This window comes from Coregonus lavaretus, assembly GCF_964263955.1.
Source record: "Coregonus lavaretus genome assembly, chromosome: 15".
Classification (NCBI taxonomy): domain Eukaryota; kingdom Metazoa; phylum Chordata; class Actinopteri; order Salmoniformes; family Salmonidae; genus Coregonus; species Coregonus lavaretus.
The window spans coordinates 34629802-34648625 of record NC_140002.1 but is presented as its reverse complement, the minus strand read 5'-3'; the positions used below and the strand labels follow the sequence as shown (position 1 = coordinate 34648625).

Sequence of the window (18824 nt, the reverse complement as noted above, 5' to 3'; positions counted from 1 at the left end):
GTAGGATAATTTCAAAATATTTTTATTGCAGCCTTTAACATAATGAGCTGCTCTGATCACACTGAAAAACAACCTCCACGTAACAGTATGCTGTTTGTACTTTGTACACCGTCACCTGTATTCCCGGGATGGACAATTTCACCTTGATCACAAAATGCAACATTCATACCATAGAATGATTAGACAGATAGACAGGGTGAATATTTATATTCACCATCTTCAATAGTAAAGAAAAAAACAGATGCATGTGATATAAATTACCAATGTATGAAAATATTCCAGCGACATGAAACGTACATGTACAGAGTAGATGTGTCCAGAGTCTCCCTTTTCTTTTCAAGTGCATCATCATATTAGGGTCTGCCAAAGCCTGGCAATGACTGTGAAAGTTCAAACCCTTTATGAGTAGTGACAGCATACGTCTCCCAGCATAGGCTCAGCCTCCTCAGAGTAGAGAAGACTCAGTCCTCGTGAATGTTGAAGAGCTTAGCCACTTCATTCAGATCTGCGTGTTCCTCTCCATCTTTGATGATCTGCAAAGACAAGAATGCAAAGCAAATCAGTCTATATTTAACTCTGTTTTGAACTTCACTTTAGTGACAATAAACGTTAGAACAGAGAAAATATTTATCCTCCGACATTTGTGACGGTTCTCACCTTCCTTGCGACGGGCATTCTGTTGAACACGTTCCACAGGATAATGCCCACCACCACTTTGTCTCGCAGATAGAAGATCACTCCTTTCCCATAGTCGTCCTTCTGCTGGAGTACTGGAGGGGGTGCAGGGGAAGAGGAGGCTACAGGGCTACTGGCCGTCCCCTCAGTCTCACTCTCCGAACGGATTCCAGTTCCTACAGCAATCAGAGGAAAGACGCTCAGTCTATGTCTTCAAATCAATTGTTTTGGGGGGATATTACATATTTATTATTGATTTGTAAAGTACACAGAGGTCCTTCTGTAGAATCAGATGTTGACGGTAAATCAGTATATTGTGGAAGGTCATACCGGACTTCTCTGTGGCAGCTTTGGGGGTGTCCTTAGCAGTGGCTTTGGCAAACACTCCAACAGTTGGAAGGCTACTGTCTACTATCCCAATGGCCTCATAGCCTACATCAGGCCCCAGGTCACTCCTGTGGAACACAATAGGACATGATATACATAGTCAGGGGTCAGAGGTCAAAGGAGAGGGAATCACTGGCTGAATCTCAAATTATCCCCTTCCCTTTCCCCCGCCCCTCCATTTGCGCGTTCACACGCGCCTCTGCCATATGCGCAAGCATCCCAAAGCTGAGGGAGTGAAAATTATGGAGGGTGTAGGGGTTCATTAGACCCTCCAATAGCCACTGACTGAGCCAGCTACGCTGCCGGCTTCAGAGTTAAGTGGTATCCCATAACGCACTGTGTTGTTTTTTTTAGATTGCGCAATTTCACACAAAAGAATGAAGAGGCGTGCCTAATTATGAGCCACCTGTATTTGTTTGTGTCTGATTTCGAGGCTTGACACACGCATACAAAATACCTCCCAAATTAAATGTTTCACTGTTACTGATATATATATATATATATATATATATATACACACACACAACCAGTCAAAAGTTTGGACACACCTACTCATTCAACGGTTTTTCTTTATTTGTACTATTTTTTACATTGTAGAATAATAGTGAAGACATCAAAACTATGAAATAACACATACGGAATCATGTACAGTCGTGGTCAAAAGTTGAGAATGACACAAATATTAATTTTCACAAAGTCTGCTGCCTCAGTTTTTATGATGGCAATTTGCATATACTCCAGAATGTTATGAAGAGTGATCAGATGAATTGCAAAGTCCCTCTTTGCCATGAACATGAACTTAATCCCCAAAAAACATTTCCACTGCATTTCAGTCCTGCCACAAAAGGACCAGCTGACATCATGTCAGTGATTATCTCGTTAACACAGGTGAGTGTGTTGACGAGGACAAGGCTGGAGATCACTTTGTCATGCTGATTGAGTTAGAATAACAGACTGGAAGCTTTAAAAGGAGGGTGGTGCTTGAAATCATTGTTCTTCCTCTGTTAACCATGGTTATCTGCAAGTCACTTCTCTCCAGGAAAAACATCAGGGACAGACTGATATTCTGCAAAAGGTACAGGGATTGGACTGCTGAGGACTGGGGTAAAGTCATTTTCTCTGATGAATCCCCTTTCCGATTGTTTGGGGCATCCGGAAAAAAGCTTGTCCGGAGAAGACAAGGTGAGCGCTACCATCAGTCCTGTGTCATGCCAACAGTAAAGCATCCTGAGACCATTCATGTGTGGGGTTGCTTCTCAGCCAAGGGAGTGGGCTCACTCACAATTATGCCTAAGAACACAGCCACGAATAAAGAATAGTACCAACACATCCTCCGAGAGCAACTTCTCCCAACCATCCAAGAACAGTTTGGTGACAAACAATGCCTTTTCCAGCATGATGGAGCACCTTGCCATAAGGCAAAAGTGATAATTAAGTGGCTTGGGGAACAAAACATCGACATTTTGGGTCCATGGCCAGGAAACTCCCCAGACCTTAATCCCATTGAGAACTTGTGGTCGATCCTCAAGAGGCGGGTGGACAAACAAAAACCCACAAATTCTGACAAACTCCAAGCATTGATTATGCAAGAATGGGCTGCCATCAGTCAGGATGTGGCCCAGCAGTTAATTGACAGCATGCCAGGGCTGATTGCAGAGATCTTGAAAAAGAAGGGTCAACACTGCAAATATTGACTCTTTGCATAAACTTAATGTAATTGTCAATAAAAGATTTTGACACTTATGGAATGCTTGTAATTATACTTCAGTATACCATAGTAACATCTGACAAAAATATCTAAAAACACTGAAGCAGCAAACTTTGTGAAGACCAATACTTGTGTCAAACTTTTGACAACTGTAGTAACCAAAAAAAAGTGTTAAAGAAATTAAAATAGATTTTATTTGAGATTCTTCAAATAGCCACCCTTTGCCTTGATGACAGCTTTGCACACTCTTGGCATTCTCTCAACCAGCTTCACCTGGAATGCTTTTCCAACAGTCTTGAAGTAGTTCCCACATATGCTGAGCACTTGTTGGCTGCTTTTCCTTCATTCTGCGGTCCGACTCATCCCAAACCATCTCAATTGGGTTGAGGTCGGGGGATTGTGGAGGCCAGGTCATCTGATGCAGCACTCCATCACTCTCCTTCTTGGTAAAATAGCCCTTACACAGCCTGGAGGTGTGTTGGGTCATTGCCCTGTTGAAAAACAAATGATAGTCCCACTAAGCCCAAACCAGATGGGATGGCGTATTGCTGCAGAATGCTGTGGTAGCCATGCTGTTTAAGTGTGCCTTGAATTCTAAATAAAATCACAGACAGTGTCACCAGCAAAGCAACCCACACCATAACACATCCTCCTCCATGCTTTACGGCGGGAAATACACATCATCCGTTCACCCACACCGCGTCTCACAAAGACATGGCGGTTGGAACCAAAAATCTCCAATTTGGACTCCAGACCAAAGGACACATTTCCACCGGTCTAATGTCCATTGCTTGTGCTTCTTGGCCCAAGCAGGTCTCTTCTTATTATTGGTGTTCTTTAGTAGTGGTTTCTTTGCAGCAATTCGACCATGAAGGCCTAATTCACACAGTCCCCTCTGAACAGTTGATGTTGAGATGTGTCTGTTACTTGAACTCTGTGAAGCATTGATTTGGGCTGCAATTTCTGAGGCTGGTAACCCTAATGAACTTATCCTCTGCAGCAGAGGTAACTCTGGGTCTTCCATTCCTGTGGCGGTCCTCATGAGAGCCAGTTTCATCATAGCGCTTGATGATTTTTGCGACTGCACTTGAAGAAACTTTCAAAGTTCTTGAAATGTTCCGTATTGACTGACCTTCATGTCTTAAAGTAATGATGGACTGTCGTTTCTCTTTGCTTATTTGAGCTGTTCTTGCCATAATATGGACTTGGTCTTTTACCAAATAGGGCTATCTTCTGTATAACCCCCCTACCTTGTCACAACACAAATGATTGGCTCAAACGCATTAAGAAGGAAAGAAATTCCACAAATTAACTTTTAAGGCACACTTGTTAATTGAAATGCATTCCAGGTGACTACCTCATGAAGCTGGTTGAGAGAACGCCAAGAGTGTGCAAAGCTGTCATCAAGGCAAAGGGTGGCTATTTGAAGAATCTCAAATATAAAATATATTTTCATTTGTTTAATACTTTATTGGTTACTACATGATTCCATATGTGTTATTTCATAGTTTTGATGTCTTCACTATTATTCTACAATGTAGAAAATAGTAAAAATAAAGAAAAAACCCTTGAATGACTAGGTTTTCTAAAACTGTGTGTGTGTGTGGGGACATTTTCTATTTGAATTTCAGGCTCGTTTTATTTTACCAGGTAAGTTGACTGAGAACACATTGTCATTTACAGCAACAACCTGGTGAATAGTTACAGGGGAGAGGAGGGGGGGTGAATGAGCCAGTTGGAAGCTGGGGATGATTAGGACCTGAGGAAAGAGTGCCTCCTACCGGCCCTCCAAAACCCCTTCCAGCAGCATCTGGTCTCCCACCCAGGATCAACCCTGCTTAGCTTCAGAGGCAAGCCAGCAGTGGGATGCAGGGTGTATTGCTTTTGGCAAATGTTGAACATGAATTGCATCATTCAAGTCACAAGTGTGTCACGCAGCACATAACAACAGAGGGCCCTCCAAGCGAGTTGGTAGGGGCGAGGGGCTGGTTTGGGAATCACCGACTGACAACTACTGACATGGAAACTGAATAATATGACTCATACCAGAACATGGACTGATGCCAGTAGGGCTTGTTGGCTCCCGTCATGTTCTCTCCGGCTAGCCTGCCGCTCACAACTGCATGGTCATGGTGCTCCACTCGCCTGCGGCCCAGTCTGATGTCATAGAAGCACGCTGCATCACCTGCCTGTAAACAGGAGACACAAAGGATCACAACAGTGGCCTACATAGTCATGCCACATAAATGACAAGACATTTTTATAGTTTCCGTGTGCTTGAAAATGAGAGTAAAGGATGCATAACTTATGAGATGTTATCAAACTTTCAAATCGGGGAGCTCTTCTTTACGGAGAATTGACATTTCAGATTAAACTGAAATTATTAAAAGTAGTCCTTGTGCATAGAGTTTTATGGTTTGTTTAACTTTGAAATCATTGGTTTTTGTTTGACATACATTTTAAGTGAAAAATGTGAGTCTCAGCATCACTCTGTTACAGTGGAACTGCCCAGTAGCATCCAAAGAGAACCGCTTGAATTTGTTCTTACCACCCATATATTGGACCTAGCCTGCAGTTCTGCGTTGACCCGATAGCCCCCAAAGTCAGAGTCTACCTCCAGACCTGCTGACTTGGCCAGCTCTACACTGGGATCAAGCCCAACAGCTGCAACAATATGGTCCGTCTTCACCACACGACCATCCTTCAGTTTGATCTCCACTTTGCCATCTTTGTAGCTTACACCTTTTACCAACGCTTCTGTGATGACCTTCACTCCCTCTGTAAAGGCAAGAGATGAGGTTCAGTATAAATAACTTATCTTTAAAAATGTTACTTCTCTTTAACAATTTATCCATCAGGCGAGGTTGGCAATGGCTGTCTCAGTCATTTCTACAGAGTAGAAGCTCCCATATACAGTCCATTAGTGAAACAAAGATAAAGATGTGTTCCGGAGGTTTGAAAACCACCTCGTTATTTTTGTAACCTACTGTTTTTGTCAATGTATGGCATACATGCATAATAAACCATCTACATTCTAACCTGCCATCATTTAGTGCACGAGACATGCACTCGTTCATGTCATGTAGTGAACGGGCGCTCTGTAGCAAGGGGGATTGGCTGGCTACGTGACTTTAACATTAATTATTTTGATAACTGCGAAAATACATAGAATACATCGATCAAATCCATGCATCCTAAGTTAGAAAACATTTGAACATTTTAAGTTAGATCTATTAGACTTCGGTTATAATTTAATGTATCTTTCAATAGCCTACATTTCTCTGGAAGCAAGCAGAGAAATATGTGCACTAAAGATGGCATTGTAGCCAGACAAATACATTAGGAGACAATTGTCAACTCGATCAGAAACACTCTCATAAATGTTGTCGCTGGTGTATTTTGTTCGAATTTTGGAATATATTGCTCAATAGACTAAGGTTTTTACCAGGCGCGAAATCATATAGTTGATACGCTAGAGAAATATATACTGCAAACTTTCACCCACTTACTTTTTAGATAAGAAAATATCGCCCTACCTTTGTTGTTTCAACCATCCATCCCAATCAAATAATCATGTCCCTCCACCTTTTGCCCTTATACGTGGACGCAGCAGGTATTCCATGATAATCCAAAACTGCAGTTGATTGCCAGCAATCACCATTCATCACGTAGACAAATACTAGTCCTATATATAATCATTACACAACTTTAAAAGGAGTAGGTAATTTGATGCAAACATATACTGTAAGTAGGTTATAACTTTTCCATTGTATAAATTACATTATCACAATCAGTGGCTTGCCATACTGGTCTGTACAACAACAGGAATTAGCCACAACAAAGCCTTGAGGGACAATGTTGATTGGCAGGTGGAATGATGTCCAATGAGGTGGCAAGGTTAAAGTGGGAGGCGGGATCAGATCGGCACAGCATTGTCCAATGAGGTTGTGGGGTGAGGCCAAGCACGTGCACAGCTCATGAACACCACACATTTTTTATTCTCTTTGTGCATACTACACAGGTTCGAGAACAATGATGTGATGACAAAGTACACAACTTTCAGGGCCAACGTTTGGCTCGTGAGCGCTACTTTCAGAACTATTGGCTAAAAAGTATAAAAAAGTACAGGAGAATCTCTTTAAGAGTTTTCCCTCCTTCTTACCACTCTTGACTTTGGCTGTTGTCCAGTTACTCAGATACTCAGGCAGCACCTTCCCCATGTTGCCCTTCTCAGGGAACATCTGGATTACCTCCAGATCAGAATCAGCAGCTGGGAGGATGGAAGATGGACAGACAGACACCTTAAAAAGGGGCATTTGACTGTGGTAAGTGTTGGTTCAGTCATAGTGTCATTTCTTCCTTGATTCAGACAGTGGTCTTAACTTACATCTCCTGCCAAGGGCACAGGCCAGCTCACTCCCCAAGAACCCTCCTCCAATGATGGTGATGGATTTGGTGTACCTGGAGACCTTATCCAACGCTTTGAAATCTTCAACCTAGGGATGATAGCAAAAAAGCCTTTTCAAAAGGTGGATTCGAATGGTAAAAAAAAAAAACATACTTGCTGGCACTGTCATCTTGAATGATGGACATTATTCACTAGTTTTTCACAAAACATGAAATAAATCATGTAATTCAGGCTTGTGATGCATAAACTCCAAATAGCATTAATCGTGTGCCAGGTTATCTGATGGGACCAGCCTGAATGTAGCGTTCTATCACGTGCAAGTAAATTAACAATTTTAATTGGATGATGCGCATTTTGAGACTGAGAAACCGTTTAAAGTTTAACTTTTTCTAATGTTCGCAAGTATGGCCCCATCATGTCGTGCAGTCCCTGAAGATAACTACCATAACAGCCCCTACCTAACACTATGCTAGCTTCAGCATGTTGTTGTCAGTGGTACCAAACACCTACATCTAATTAACGCATCATCGTCTTGTGGCTACTGCCCACACTTTTCATAACATCAGATTTGAAGGCAATGTGTTTACCTTTCTAAACAGTGTAGTCCTCTTTGTCACCTCTTCTCCGGCTCTCTCAATCACTTGCAGATTCCTTGGGACTCCACCTTAAGAGAAAAGCTTCAATTAATTGCTGTTCAGTCTACAAGTCATCGCCTGTTGTGAATGTCACATCCAAGTCAGTAACTAAACTGATGCACTCGATAAACTGTATTTATCATCATGGTTTACCTGTGGCAATCAGGCACTTATCATAGGAGATCTCAGTGTTGTCACTCAGTGTCACTTTGTTTCCCCTCACGTCCATGTGCACCACCTGGAGAAAATTGGGGAAGGTTTGATTAAATAAAACAAAAGAACATTGGATTCTCCTTAGTAAAATACATTGAGTGAAATGGTCAGCACTCAAATGATACTGTTTGATAATGAATTCACCAATAAATCATTCACAAATAAGTTAATTATTGAAGAGTATCCTTGGGGTGCTGTCCATTGCATTCTCCAAGGTTTGATAAATCCTTTAACTAAATCTGAAAAAGTATTGTTAGGAAAAAGATAGCATAAGTAATTAAATGTAAGACATTGTTCAATTGTATGGAAAATAGCTCAAGACCAGAATGCTTGCTATAAATACAAAAAGCACCAACCTTTTTCCCAGTGAGCACAGCCACTCCTCCATTCTCCACTTTCTCCAAATCCTGAGGACTGATGTAGAATGAGGGAGGCTGGAAGTAGATGCTGAAAACCAGAAATAAACATGCATTAACACAGGAATGTTGCATAAGATTGTGTCCATGAGAATGTTAAGTTGACTGTTAACAGTGTGAGCACACACACACACACACACACACACACCTCCTCTCCTTGCCGTTCCACTGTTTGAAGCGCAGGGTGTCAACCACACTGGAATCATCAGAGAACCACAGCTCCTTGGAGAGAGGAGGCCTCATGTATGGAAGGTCTGGTTCATCAGTGATAATCAATACCTGTGGACAGATATCAAAACAAAAATATGTTTTGGTTAAGGAATTAAAATGGACTTATCAAAGAAATCAACACAAGGTAGGACTGCATTATTTTTCCAGACTCAAACCAGAATCGGACTACTTATCATAACACCGCTTGCTAAATGATTGGTCAATCCATAGATAAACAACAGAGAGAAGCCCACTAACCCTGGCTCCTGGGTCCCTGGCCCTGATGGAGCGTGCTGCAGCGAAGGAGGCCGTGCCTCCGCCAATCAAGAGGTAGGGGGCATGTGAGGGAAACCCTACAGGGGTGGGTGCAGGGACCTCGGCGGCTGCAATGGTTGCAGGTTCCGCAGCTGGAGCTAGGACAGCAAAGAGAGGTAAAACCATTACATGATCTGATACTGTGGACTTATTCAGAGGTAGACCCCAAGCATGCTGCATCCTGCTGTACAGCAGAAAACCTCTAGTCTAAAAACACCAGAACCATGTGTAGGAGACTATCGTTTAGTCGTACAATGACCAAATACTTCAGCACAAGTAACCTTAAAAGGGAAGAGGGATTAAAATGGGGTCAAGGAAAAACAAAAAGTGAATTGTTATCCATCCATGTGAGAGCTTTATCACTTAGCATTACCAGGATCCAAACACACACCACAACAAGTAACCTTAACAGGGGAGGAGAACATTAAAATCAAGGTAACCATCAACAGTATATTAATAAATAAATAGGAGATGTGTTGCGAGTAACCATATTGTGTTAACAGGGAAAACCATAGTGCTGTGTTGTCTGTCTGCCCCCCCACTCCAGCAGAGGCTAGACTCAGGTCTTACCACTCTCTGTCTCAGTCGTAGTTTGCGGCTCTGCTGTTTCTGCAGGAGGGCTTTCTGCTACTGGTGCTGGTTCTGTTAGTATAACCAAAGCGTTAGGCAAAATCAATTTTGATCATTGAAAATATGGATTCATTTTTCCATGCACTGGTCTGAGGGCTTACCACTCTCCACAATGGGAGCAAGAGGCTCTTCTGTAACCTCTATGGGGGACGGTTCCACTGAAGGTTCTGTTTAGCACAATGGTATATTTAAAATGCAACTGCTTATTAATTTGGCTAGTACCTAGTGACTTCATTAAAAAAAACTTAATTGGCCAAAGCCCTTACCACTCAGAGCTGGAGCACTTGGCCGCTCCACTGCTTCTTCTGGGACGGATTCAGCTAAAGGTGCTGCTTCTGTTAGCATAGGTCCATAAAAAAATAGAAATTACAAACTCTTTCCATTTCCATTCAAATAAAGATTAAAACTTCTATCTTCCATGAAGTCAGATCTTACCACTTTCAACTACTGGTTCAGCAGCAGGCGTCCCTACTGATTCTTCAGGGGCTGGTTCTACCACCGGTTCAGGTGCTGTGGGTGGCAATCCATAGTCCATGATTATAGGATGAACTCCAAATTAAAAACCTATGGGAGCGGAGGGCCTGCCTTCTTCATCCATGCAATCATGCCTTACCAATCTCAGCCTCTGGCGTGGCAGGAGGCTCCTCTGATTCCACTGCAGCAACTTCAGGGGACGTTTCTATGTATTTGAACAAAATTATTTAAAAAAGCTTCTTCACATCAGTGACATTAAAGAGCAAAAAATATATCTTCAACTCTTCTGGAGTCTTCACATTCTTCTGGGGGTCTACTATGATAATTACAGACCAAGCATTGATTCGACTAAAATGGGGGTGCAATCTCTGTTAGCAGGCATGACTGTAAAGGTAAGAGGAGTGGTACAAAAATGGAATGCTTGAAAATGTGCTGCACTGGTTTCAGCTCTTCTCCATTTGATATGAAGGAGGCAGCTCAAAGGACATTAAAGAGGAGTCAACTGTAAAGGTGAGGGTCTGCCTCCCTAAATTAACACAACCAGAACATTAAGGCAAAACATATGCAATATAACAGACACAAAATGCAGTTTCAACAATATGCAATAAAACCGAGCATCTCCATAACATCCAATAGTTATAACCGGAAATGATGCAGAATTAGGAAAGAATGTGGTATTAGTAAAGATTTTTAACTATTAAAATGATTGATACAGAAAATGTGAGACAGGAAGAGATCCATTCACAATCATGGACTTGTGGGCTAGGTATTCTGTCAACCAACGGACATCAATATGTAGCCGACAAACTCCAATGACTATGCCCCCACCAAATCAAATCAAAATGTAAATGTATTTGTCACATGCTTCGTAAACAACAGGTGTAGACTAACAGTGAAATGTTTACGGGCCCTTACCAACACTGCAGAGAGAATAAAATATAAATAATAGAAAAATAATAAGGAATAACTACACAATGAGTAACAATAACTTGGCTATATACACGGGGTACCAGTACTGAGTCGATGTGCAGGGGTACGAGGTAATTGAGGTAGATATGTACATATACAGTGGGGGAAAAAAGTATTTAGTCAGCCACCAATTGTGCAAGTTCTCCCACTTAAAAAGATGAGAGAGGCCTGTAATTTTCATCATAGGTACACGTCAACTATGACAGACAAATTGAGAAAAAAAATTCCAGAAAATCACATTGAAGGATTTGTTATGAATTTATTTGCAAATTATGGTGGAAAATAAGTATTTGGTAATCTACAAACAAGCAAGATTTCTGGCTCTCACAGACCTGTAACTTCTTCTTTAAGAGGCTCCTCTGTCCTCCACTCGTTACCTGTATTAATGGCACCTGTTTGAACTTGTTATCAGTATAAAAGACACCTGTCCACAACCTCAAACAGTCACACTCCAAACTCCACTATGGCCAAGACCAAAGAGCTGTCAAAGGACACCAGAAACAAAATTGTAGACCTGCACCAGGCTGGGAAGACTGAATCTGCAATAGGTAAGCAGCTTGGTTTGAAGAAATCAACTGTGGGAGCAATTATTAGGAAATGGAAGACATACAAGACCACTGATAATCTCCCTCGATCTGGGGCTCCACGCAAGATCTCACCCCGTGGGGTCAAAATGATCACAAGAATGGTGAGCAAAAATCCCAGAACCACACAGGGGGACCTAGTGAATGACCTGCAGAGAGCTGGGACCAAAGTAACAAAGCCTACCATCAGTAACACACTACGCCGCCAGGGACTCAAATCCTGCAGTGCAAGACGTGTCCCCCTGCTTAAGCCAGTACATGTCCAGGCCTGTCTGAAGTTTGCTAGAGTGCATTTGGATGATCCAGAAGAGGATTGGGAGAATGTCAGATGAAACCAAAATATAACTTTTTGGTAAAAACTCAACTCGTCGTGTTTGGAGGACAAAGAATGCTGAGTTGCATCCAAAGAACACCATACCTACTGTGAAGCATGGGGGTGGAAACCCCATAGAAAATCTTTGGAGGGAGTTGAAAGTCTGTGTTGCCCAGCGACAGCCCCAAAACATCACTGCTCTAGAGGAGATCTGCATGGAGGAATGGGCCAAAATACCAGCAACAGTGTGTGAAAACCTTGTGAAGACTTACAGAAAACGTTTGACCTGTGTCATTGCCAACAAAGGGTATATAACAAAGTATTGAGAAACGTTTGTTATTGACCAAATACTTATTTTCCACCATAATTTGCAAATAAATTCATTAAAAATCCTACAATGTGATTTTCTGGATTTTTTTTTCCTCATTTTGTCTGTCATAGTTGACGTGTACCTATGATGAAAATTACAGGCCTCTCTAATCTTTTTAAGTGGGAGAACTTGCACAATTGGTGGCTGACTAAATACTTTTTTTCCCCACTGTAGGTGGGAATAAAGTGACTAGGCAACAGGATAAATAACCTGTCCCATCTAATTGTTACATTCAATTGTCCCATCCTAGCTATACGTTTGAAATAGTACACATTACATTCAAGGACATGGTATGGCGGGGCATGTGAGTAGAGTTCCAGAACACGTGCTGTCACATAACAAGGTCAGATGAGTAACCTACACAGTGTACCCGGAGTTGATCCAAGTTTGAGAAGACAAAAACTTGCAGAATAGGAACAAAGTAGACACAACATAAACTGTGACAACAGGAAAATGTGCTGAGGGGAGGTGAGCCACTTAAAGTGACGTTAAACAGAGAAACAGTCACATGCCACAGGAGGTTATACAGGAAAACGGCCCGTGCAACACTCGGGACATGCAGTCAGGACAGAGAGAACTAGATAGGCTAGTTCTCAGTCTCTGAACTTAAGCACCTCTATACACACAATTCCAAGGTATCAGAGTGATGCTGAGACTTTTCACTTTAAAATGTATGCCAAACAAAACCCAGCATCACTGTTACCTCAGCATCACTCGGTTACTGTGGAATTGCCCATACACATAATGGGGTGTGAATGCTTTCGGAAGTTCAAGACATGTGACGGAGGAATATACATATATGAAAAGCTATAATCTATATATAGAACCTGGAGATAGTTCCGTTGTTTCACAGGGGGTAGGTTCCTCTGGGGGTGGGGAGCTCTCCTCCACAGCTGAAAGCGGGGCTTCACTCTCAGCTGCTATAGGCTCAGAGCCAGAACCCTGCTCAAAAACCTCCTCAAAGGTCTCTTCACGGTGAGAGATGACATGCAAAATCAACACTAGTAGCTAGAGGCCTTCTACTAGGGCTGAGACGATACCAGTATCGCGATACTCGTTAATATCGTTGCAAGGAAACAAAACACGAAGCGGAGTTCACTTCTTTGGAAAACAGCCCTAATGTTGCAAACAAACATCATTATGTTGTCATCCAGAGTCACATTTATTTATTTTCCAAGCTAAAGTACACAATATTTTACATACACTACCAGTCAAAAGTTTGGACACACCTACTCATTCAAGGGTTTTTCTTTATTTTTACATTGTAGAATAATAGTGAAGACATCAAAACTATGAAATAACACATGGACTCATGTAGTAACCCAAAAAGTGTTAAACAATTCCAAATATATTTTATATTTGAGATTCTTCAAATAGCCACCCTTTGCCTTGATGACAGCTTTGCACACTCTTGGCATTCTCTCAACCAGCTTCATGAGGTAGTCACCTGGAATGCATTTCAATTAACAGGTGTGCCTTCTTAAAAGTTAATTTGTGGAATTTCTGTCCTTCTTAATGTGTTTGAGCTAATCAGTTGTGTTGTGACAAGGTAGGGGTGGTATACAGAAGATAGCCCTATTTTGTAAAAGACCAAGTCCATATTATGGCAAGAACAGCTCAAATAAGCAAAGAGAAACGACAGTCCATCATTACTTTAAGACATGAAGGTCAGTCAATACGGAACATTTCAAGAACTTTGAACGTTTCTTCAAGTGCAGTCGCAAAAACCATCAAGCGCTATGATGAAACTGGCTCTCTTGAGGACCGCCACAGGAATGGAAGACCCAGAGTTACCTCTGCTGCAGAGGATAAGTTCATTAGAGTTACCAGCCTCAGAAATTGCAGCCCAAATAAATGCTTCACAGAGTTCAAGTAACAGACACATCTTAACATCAACTGTTCAGAGGAAACTGTGTGAATCAGGCCTTCATGGTCGAATTGCTGCAAAGAAACCACTACTAAAGGACACCAATAATAAGAAGAGACTTGCTTGGGCCAAGAAACACGAGCAATGGACATATTTGTCCTTTGGTCTGTAGTCCAAATTGGAGATTTTTGTTTCCAACTGCTGTGTCTTTGTGAGACGCGTTGTGGGTGAACGGATGATCTCCGAATGTGTATTTCCCACCGTAAAGCATGGAGGAAGAGGAGGTGTTATGGTGACACTGTCTGATTTATTTAGAATTCAAGGCACACTTAACCAGCATGGCAACCACAGCATTCTGCAGCAATACGCCATCCCATCTGGTTTGGGTTTAGTGGGACTATCATTTGTTTTAACAGGACAATGACCCAACACACCTCCAGGCTGTGTAAGGGCTATTTTACCAAGAAGGAGAGTGATGGAGTGCTGCATCAGATTACCTAGTCTCCACAATCCCCCGACCACAACCCAATTGAGATGGTTTGGGATGAGTCGGACCGCAGAGTGAAGGAAAAGCAGCCAACAAGTGCTCAGCATATGTGGGAACTCCTTCAAGACTGTTGGAAAAACATTCCAGGTGAAGCTGGTTGAGAGAATGCCAAGCGTGTGCAAAGCTGTCATCAAGGCAAAGGGTGGCTATTTGAAGAATCTCAAATATAAAATATATTTTGATTTGTTTAACACTTTTTTGGTTACTACATGAGTCCATATGTGTTATTTCATAGTTTTGATGTCTTCATTATTATTCTACAATGTAGAAAATAGTAAAAAATAAAGAAAAACCCTGGAACGAGTAGGTGTGTCCAAACTTGTGACTGGTACTGTAAATTAGGTTTTTAAAGGACGAAAGCGTTCTGGTCTGCTTAGTGTTTTAATTTTTGCCATGGAAAAAATATCACAATACTGGTATCTTCCCGGCCCTACCTTCTACCGTGCTCCAACAGCTAAAAGGGCAGTAACCAAACTTAAAGGATCAAGCTCAGAAAAGCTAAAGGCAGCCTTGGCAAGTGCAGGATGGTGGACAACGGCTAGGTCAAAATAAGGTGTTAGCTTTACTCTTACCAAACAATTCACAACCTATTAATAGGCCAACAGCCAAATTAGTGCTGCATATACAGAGGTAACATTGGTGTGATTTACATTGACATTTTAGTAATAAGAGCGTCTGCTAAATGACTAAAATGTAAATGTAGTAATTTAGCAGCCGCTCTTATCCAGAGCGACTTACAGTTAGTGAGTGCATACATTTTCATACTGGCCCCCTGTGGGAAACGAACCCACAACCCTGGCGTTGCAAGCGCCATGCTCTACCAACTGAGCTACAGGGGACATGATGTCAGGGATAACGTCATAAAATAGCTTTAAAAAATTACAATAAATATTTGACCATGAAAACGTGTCAATGTAGCTATGCCTCCCAAACTTAAAAGTTGGTCACAAATAAAAGAGCCAACCATCCAAATACAAAACATATCCAAACATAAGCACCCATGCCCCCTAGTGGTGCTTTTCCAGAGTTATACAATAAATATCTAAATATCGAACTAGGCCTTCATGCTTTTCATCCTAAGCAAAGTCGTCAAATAAACCTTTATTCTAGGTTTTGAACACTGGTTTATGCAATTTCTCAAAAATAGGCTCAATCCTAGAAAGAATGCACAGGGTCAAATTATCTTACTTTCATCTGGAATATCATCTGGACTATGCAACATAATTCAGCCTTTTATGATTCTCACTTGACTACCAACGTTACACCATGATGCACATTTTCAAATAAAACATAACAGAGAGAGACTATTTGTTAATGTATGGACATGAATAGGGGTTGGGGACAGGACTGTTATCTGCAAGCAACTAAAATTCTCACCTTGTGGAGTTTCAGCAGCTTGTTCGCCTGAAAGACAAGATGTACATCACAAGGCTCATTTTGTTGAAATGTAAAGACATTATAATTATAATGCAACTTCAACAGACTGCCTATGTATGTTAGGCGTCCCACATGCTCACCTGGGGCCTCTGAGGTCAGGTATGTCATTGGTTGTTCTGGGACTACCTTATTTGGTCTGGAAGCAATTTCATCAATTCGTTCCTGATATCGATCTTTGTCTCCTTTGATGGTACGGTAAGCCTGTGAAGATGCAAAACATTACACATTTAAACCTATCTGAAGGCCTCTGTCAAAAGACATGAAGCAAGAGGGCAATGACAACAGTAACTGTAACCATTCCATTGAATCAAGTCCATACATTATCACAATATCATAATAGGGTGACCCACACAGTTCTGGCCTCGCCAAAACCCACAAGACATCAAATGCAGGCCAGACTTAATACAGCACCATACAGTTTGAGGCACTGAAGACTGGTAATGGTGCCATTTGAGTTAACTAAAATGGCCATCTGCTACAAACAGGTCAATGACCAATGGTGTCCAATGTCTTTGCCTGACTTTTTAAAGCTAACCTATAGCACTAACCATGTGCACATGACAGACCATTTTCACAACAAAGCATGATTCACAGTAATAAAATCCAAATTCAAAATCCTTTTCATTCACATTTTGATTAGACAAAAGTATGTCTAAAATTGCACTGAAACTAAAGAGTGCATAACTGGGCAGGATACTTATTACTTACATAAAATCCTCCCCCTACACAGGTTGCTCCCACCAGGAGGTAGTATAAGTTGTTGTCCCCTCCACTCCCTGGAGTTCCTGAGGACATGTGGGCCTGTGGAACCAGTGGCAGTCCTCTTTCATTGTTCAACACTGAAATTAATCAAGGTGTGTGTTAGGTATGCTGGGATGGAGCAAAAGCCTGAACAGGACTGCAGTTGAGGACTCCTGCCATAGTGTTTTCCATGACCTCAAGTAGTACATTACCTTTGAGTGGATTTTAAAAAACATAAATAGCCTGTATGTGACAACTGATGACAAGGAACAGATTCATCTGACATGCTTAACTATCATTAGATGTCATAATGATAGCTAAGCATATCAGATGAATCGGTTCTCAATAAGACCTTATCCGCAAAGAAAACCTGACTGGCTGATGATGCATGGATCAATCATACTTTTGCCAGGCTTCCTAAAATACCTATACACCTGATGGATGATACATTTTGATATTATTATAAACAGTCTGAAAGAAACGTTATGTATTAATATGCACCTGATACTGTTACAAGCCCAGCCCACAAGTTATGTAATTTCTGCAAACATTCGAATAGCCCCCAAACTTATTTTGAAACTGTGAGATCAAAAGTTCCAAATTCACATCTACAGTAGCTCAGGTGGTTTACTAACTATACTGAACTTTTCCCTACAAAAAAACATGTAATGATGACGGTCCAATGAAATTGAGCTGACGGTGCCCACCATGTAACCACGCTGGACATGCTTTCTTGCAACGACCTTGGCGGAATACATGGGGGAGGTTTAACCACACATTTATGATTGACATGGGGAGCACGTCTGTCTACATAATACGATAATATGTTTCTAGTTAGCTAACAGATTTTGAGACCTTCAGACAATGCTCTAGATTAGCTAGACTACTGCTTGATAATCTAACGTTAGCTAGCTATATAGCTTTTCACGCTAATTACATTTTGCTGCACTTGTATCGCGTCAACTGGCTAGATAGCCTAGCTAGCTAACATTATGAAGAATGGTTTGATTTTGGGTTGTTGTGTAACGTTACAGTGATATATATATATACTTTTTTTTAAATATGTATTGCTAGCAAGCTAGCTTACACAACCTGCTACTGCACAGTCTCAGTTGAACTGGCTATCCAGGGATCAGCAAGTTGCTAGCTACTTGCCTGCTCTCCTTGCATTTTGCCGGTACACAGTTGAAGAGGCTCTGGCGAGTGGGGCTAGCTTTTTCCACATGGCTTTACACGTCCACATTGTCACACAACTATGTTGTGAATTCCCGATAGAGAAATCGCTAACTACAAGCTAGAGCTACAACACTGGACACGCTTTTGCCCAATAGTGTGAAACTGAACGCACGACATCTTCATGCGCGTGTGTTTCTTCTTCTTCGATAATGTTTAACCGCGGTTGGCATCCAATAAATGTTGCATTACTGCCACCTACTAGACTGGAGTATAACTCCATAATACTTTGCTTAAAAAAATAAAATAATACTAATACCCTACCATCTAACACTACACGCACAAAACATAAAAAATAAATCAAATAAAAACATACTCCAGTATTTAAATCTATTTAGTCCTACTTCAGCCCAACAGCCTGAAAGGATGGGACACTGCCACTTAACACACCCTGTAACTCTTTTGATGTCAAGGCTCGCACACCCTAATACCTCTCTGCAGCTGCCACCACAACCTCTATTTTCTGCGACTTACATTCCATCGCTGCAGTACAGCTGATAACCATTGCTATAAATGCCAAAAATCCAATCTTACTGAAACATATATCACTTGTTGGTTTATCCCTCTGTACAGGTACAGACCTACTACTCACACCACTCCTCTCAGGATCCCTCCCCCTTGACCCATCTTCCTCTACTTTCTTCACTGCCTCAGCATATGACAACTTATGCACTACTCTAACCCTGGAAACC

General features: G+C 41.5%; 1 protein-coding gene across 2 annotated transcripts; it reads right to left on the bottom strand.

Moving 5' to 3' along the window:
• Positions 1-4: 4 nt before the first annotated feature.
• LOC311142751 (apoptosis-inducing factor 1, mitochondrial-like) lies at positions 5-18294 on the bottom strand. Of its 2 annotated transcripts, XM_084178417.1 has the most exons (21): positions 18055-18294; positions 16867-16997; positions 16239-16359; positions 16099-16125; positions 10211-10276; positions 10033-10107; positions 9864-9932; positions 9699-9764; positions 9538-9609; positions 8911-9065; positions 8591-8721; positions 8383-8473; positions 7967-8051; positions 7766-7842; positions 7158-7266; positions 6933-7040; positions 5319-5548; positions 4817-4959; positions 1006-1130; positions 658-851; positions 5-533 (listed from the first exon to the last, which is right to left on the bottom strand). In XM_084178417.1, the coding sequence occupies exons 1-21, from the start codon at positions 18140-18142 to the stop codon at positions 462-464; spliced, it is 2235 nt and encodes a 744-aa protein (XP_084034543.1). In that variant the 5' UTR covers positions 18143-18294; the 3' UTR covers positions 5-461. The 2 variants fall into 2 exon arrangements, with proteins under 2 accessions (XP_084034543.1, XP_084034544.1); XM_084178418.1 differs by lacking the exon at positions 10211-10276 and having other exon boundaries at positions 18055-18266.
• Positions 18295-18824: the final 530 nt, after the last annotated feature.

Excerpts from the sequence above, each read along its gene's own strand:
- LOC311142751 (XM_084178417.1), bottom strand. The coding sequence starts at position 18,142 with ATGTGGACGTGTAAAGCCATGTGGAAAAAGCTAGCCCCACTCGCCAGA. Across the intron at positions 9,933-10,032 it reads TGAACCAGTAGTTGAAAGTG|AAGCAGCACCTTTAGCTGAA; the intron begins GTAAGATCTGAC and ends CTATGCTAACAG. Across the intron at positions 9,066-9,537 it reads TACGACTGAGACAGAGAGTG|CTCCAGCTGCGGAACCTGCA; the intron begins GTAAGACCTGAG and ends TTGCTGTCCTAG.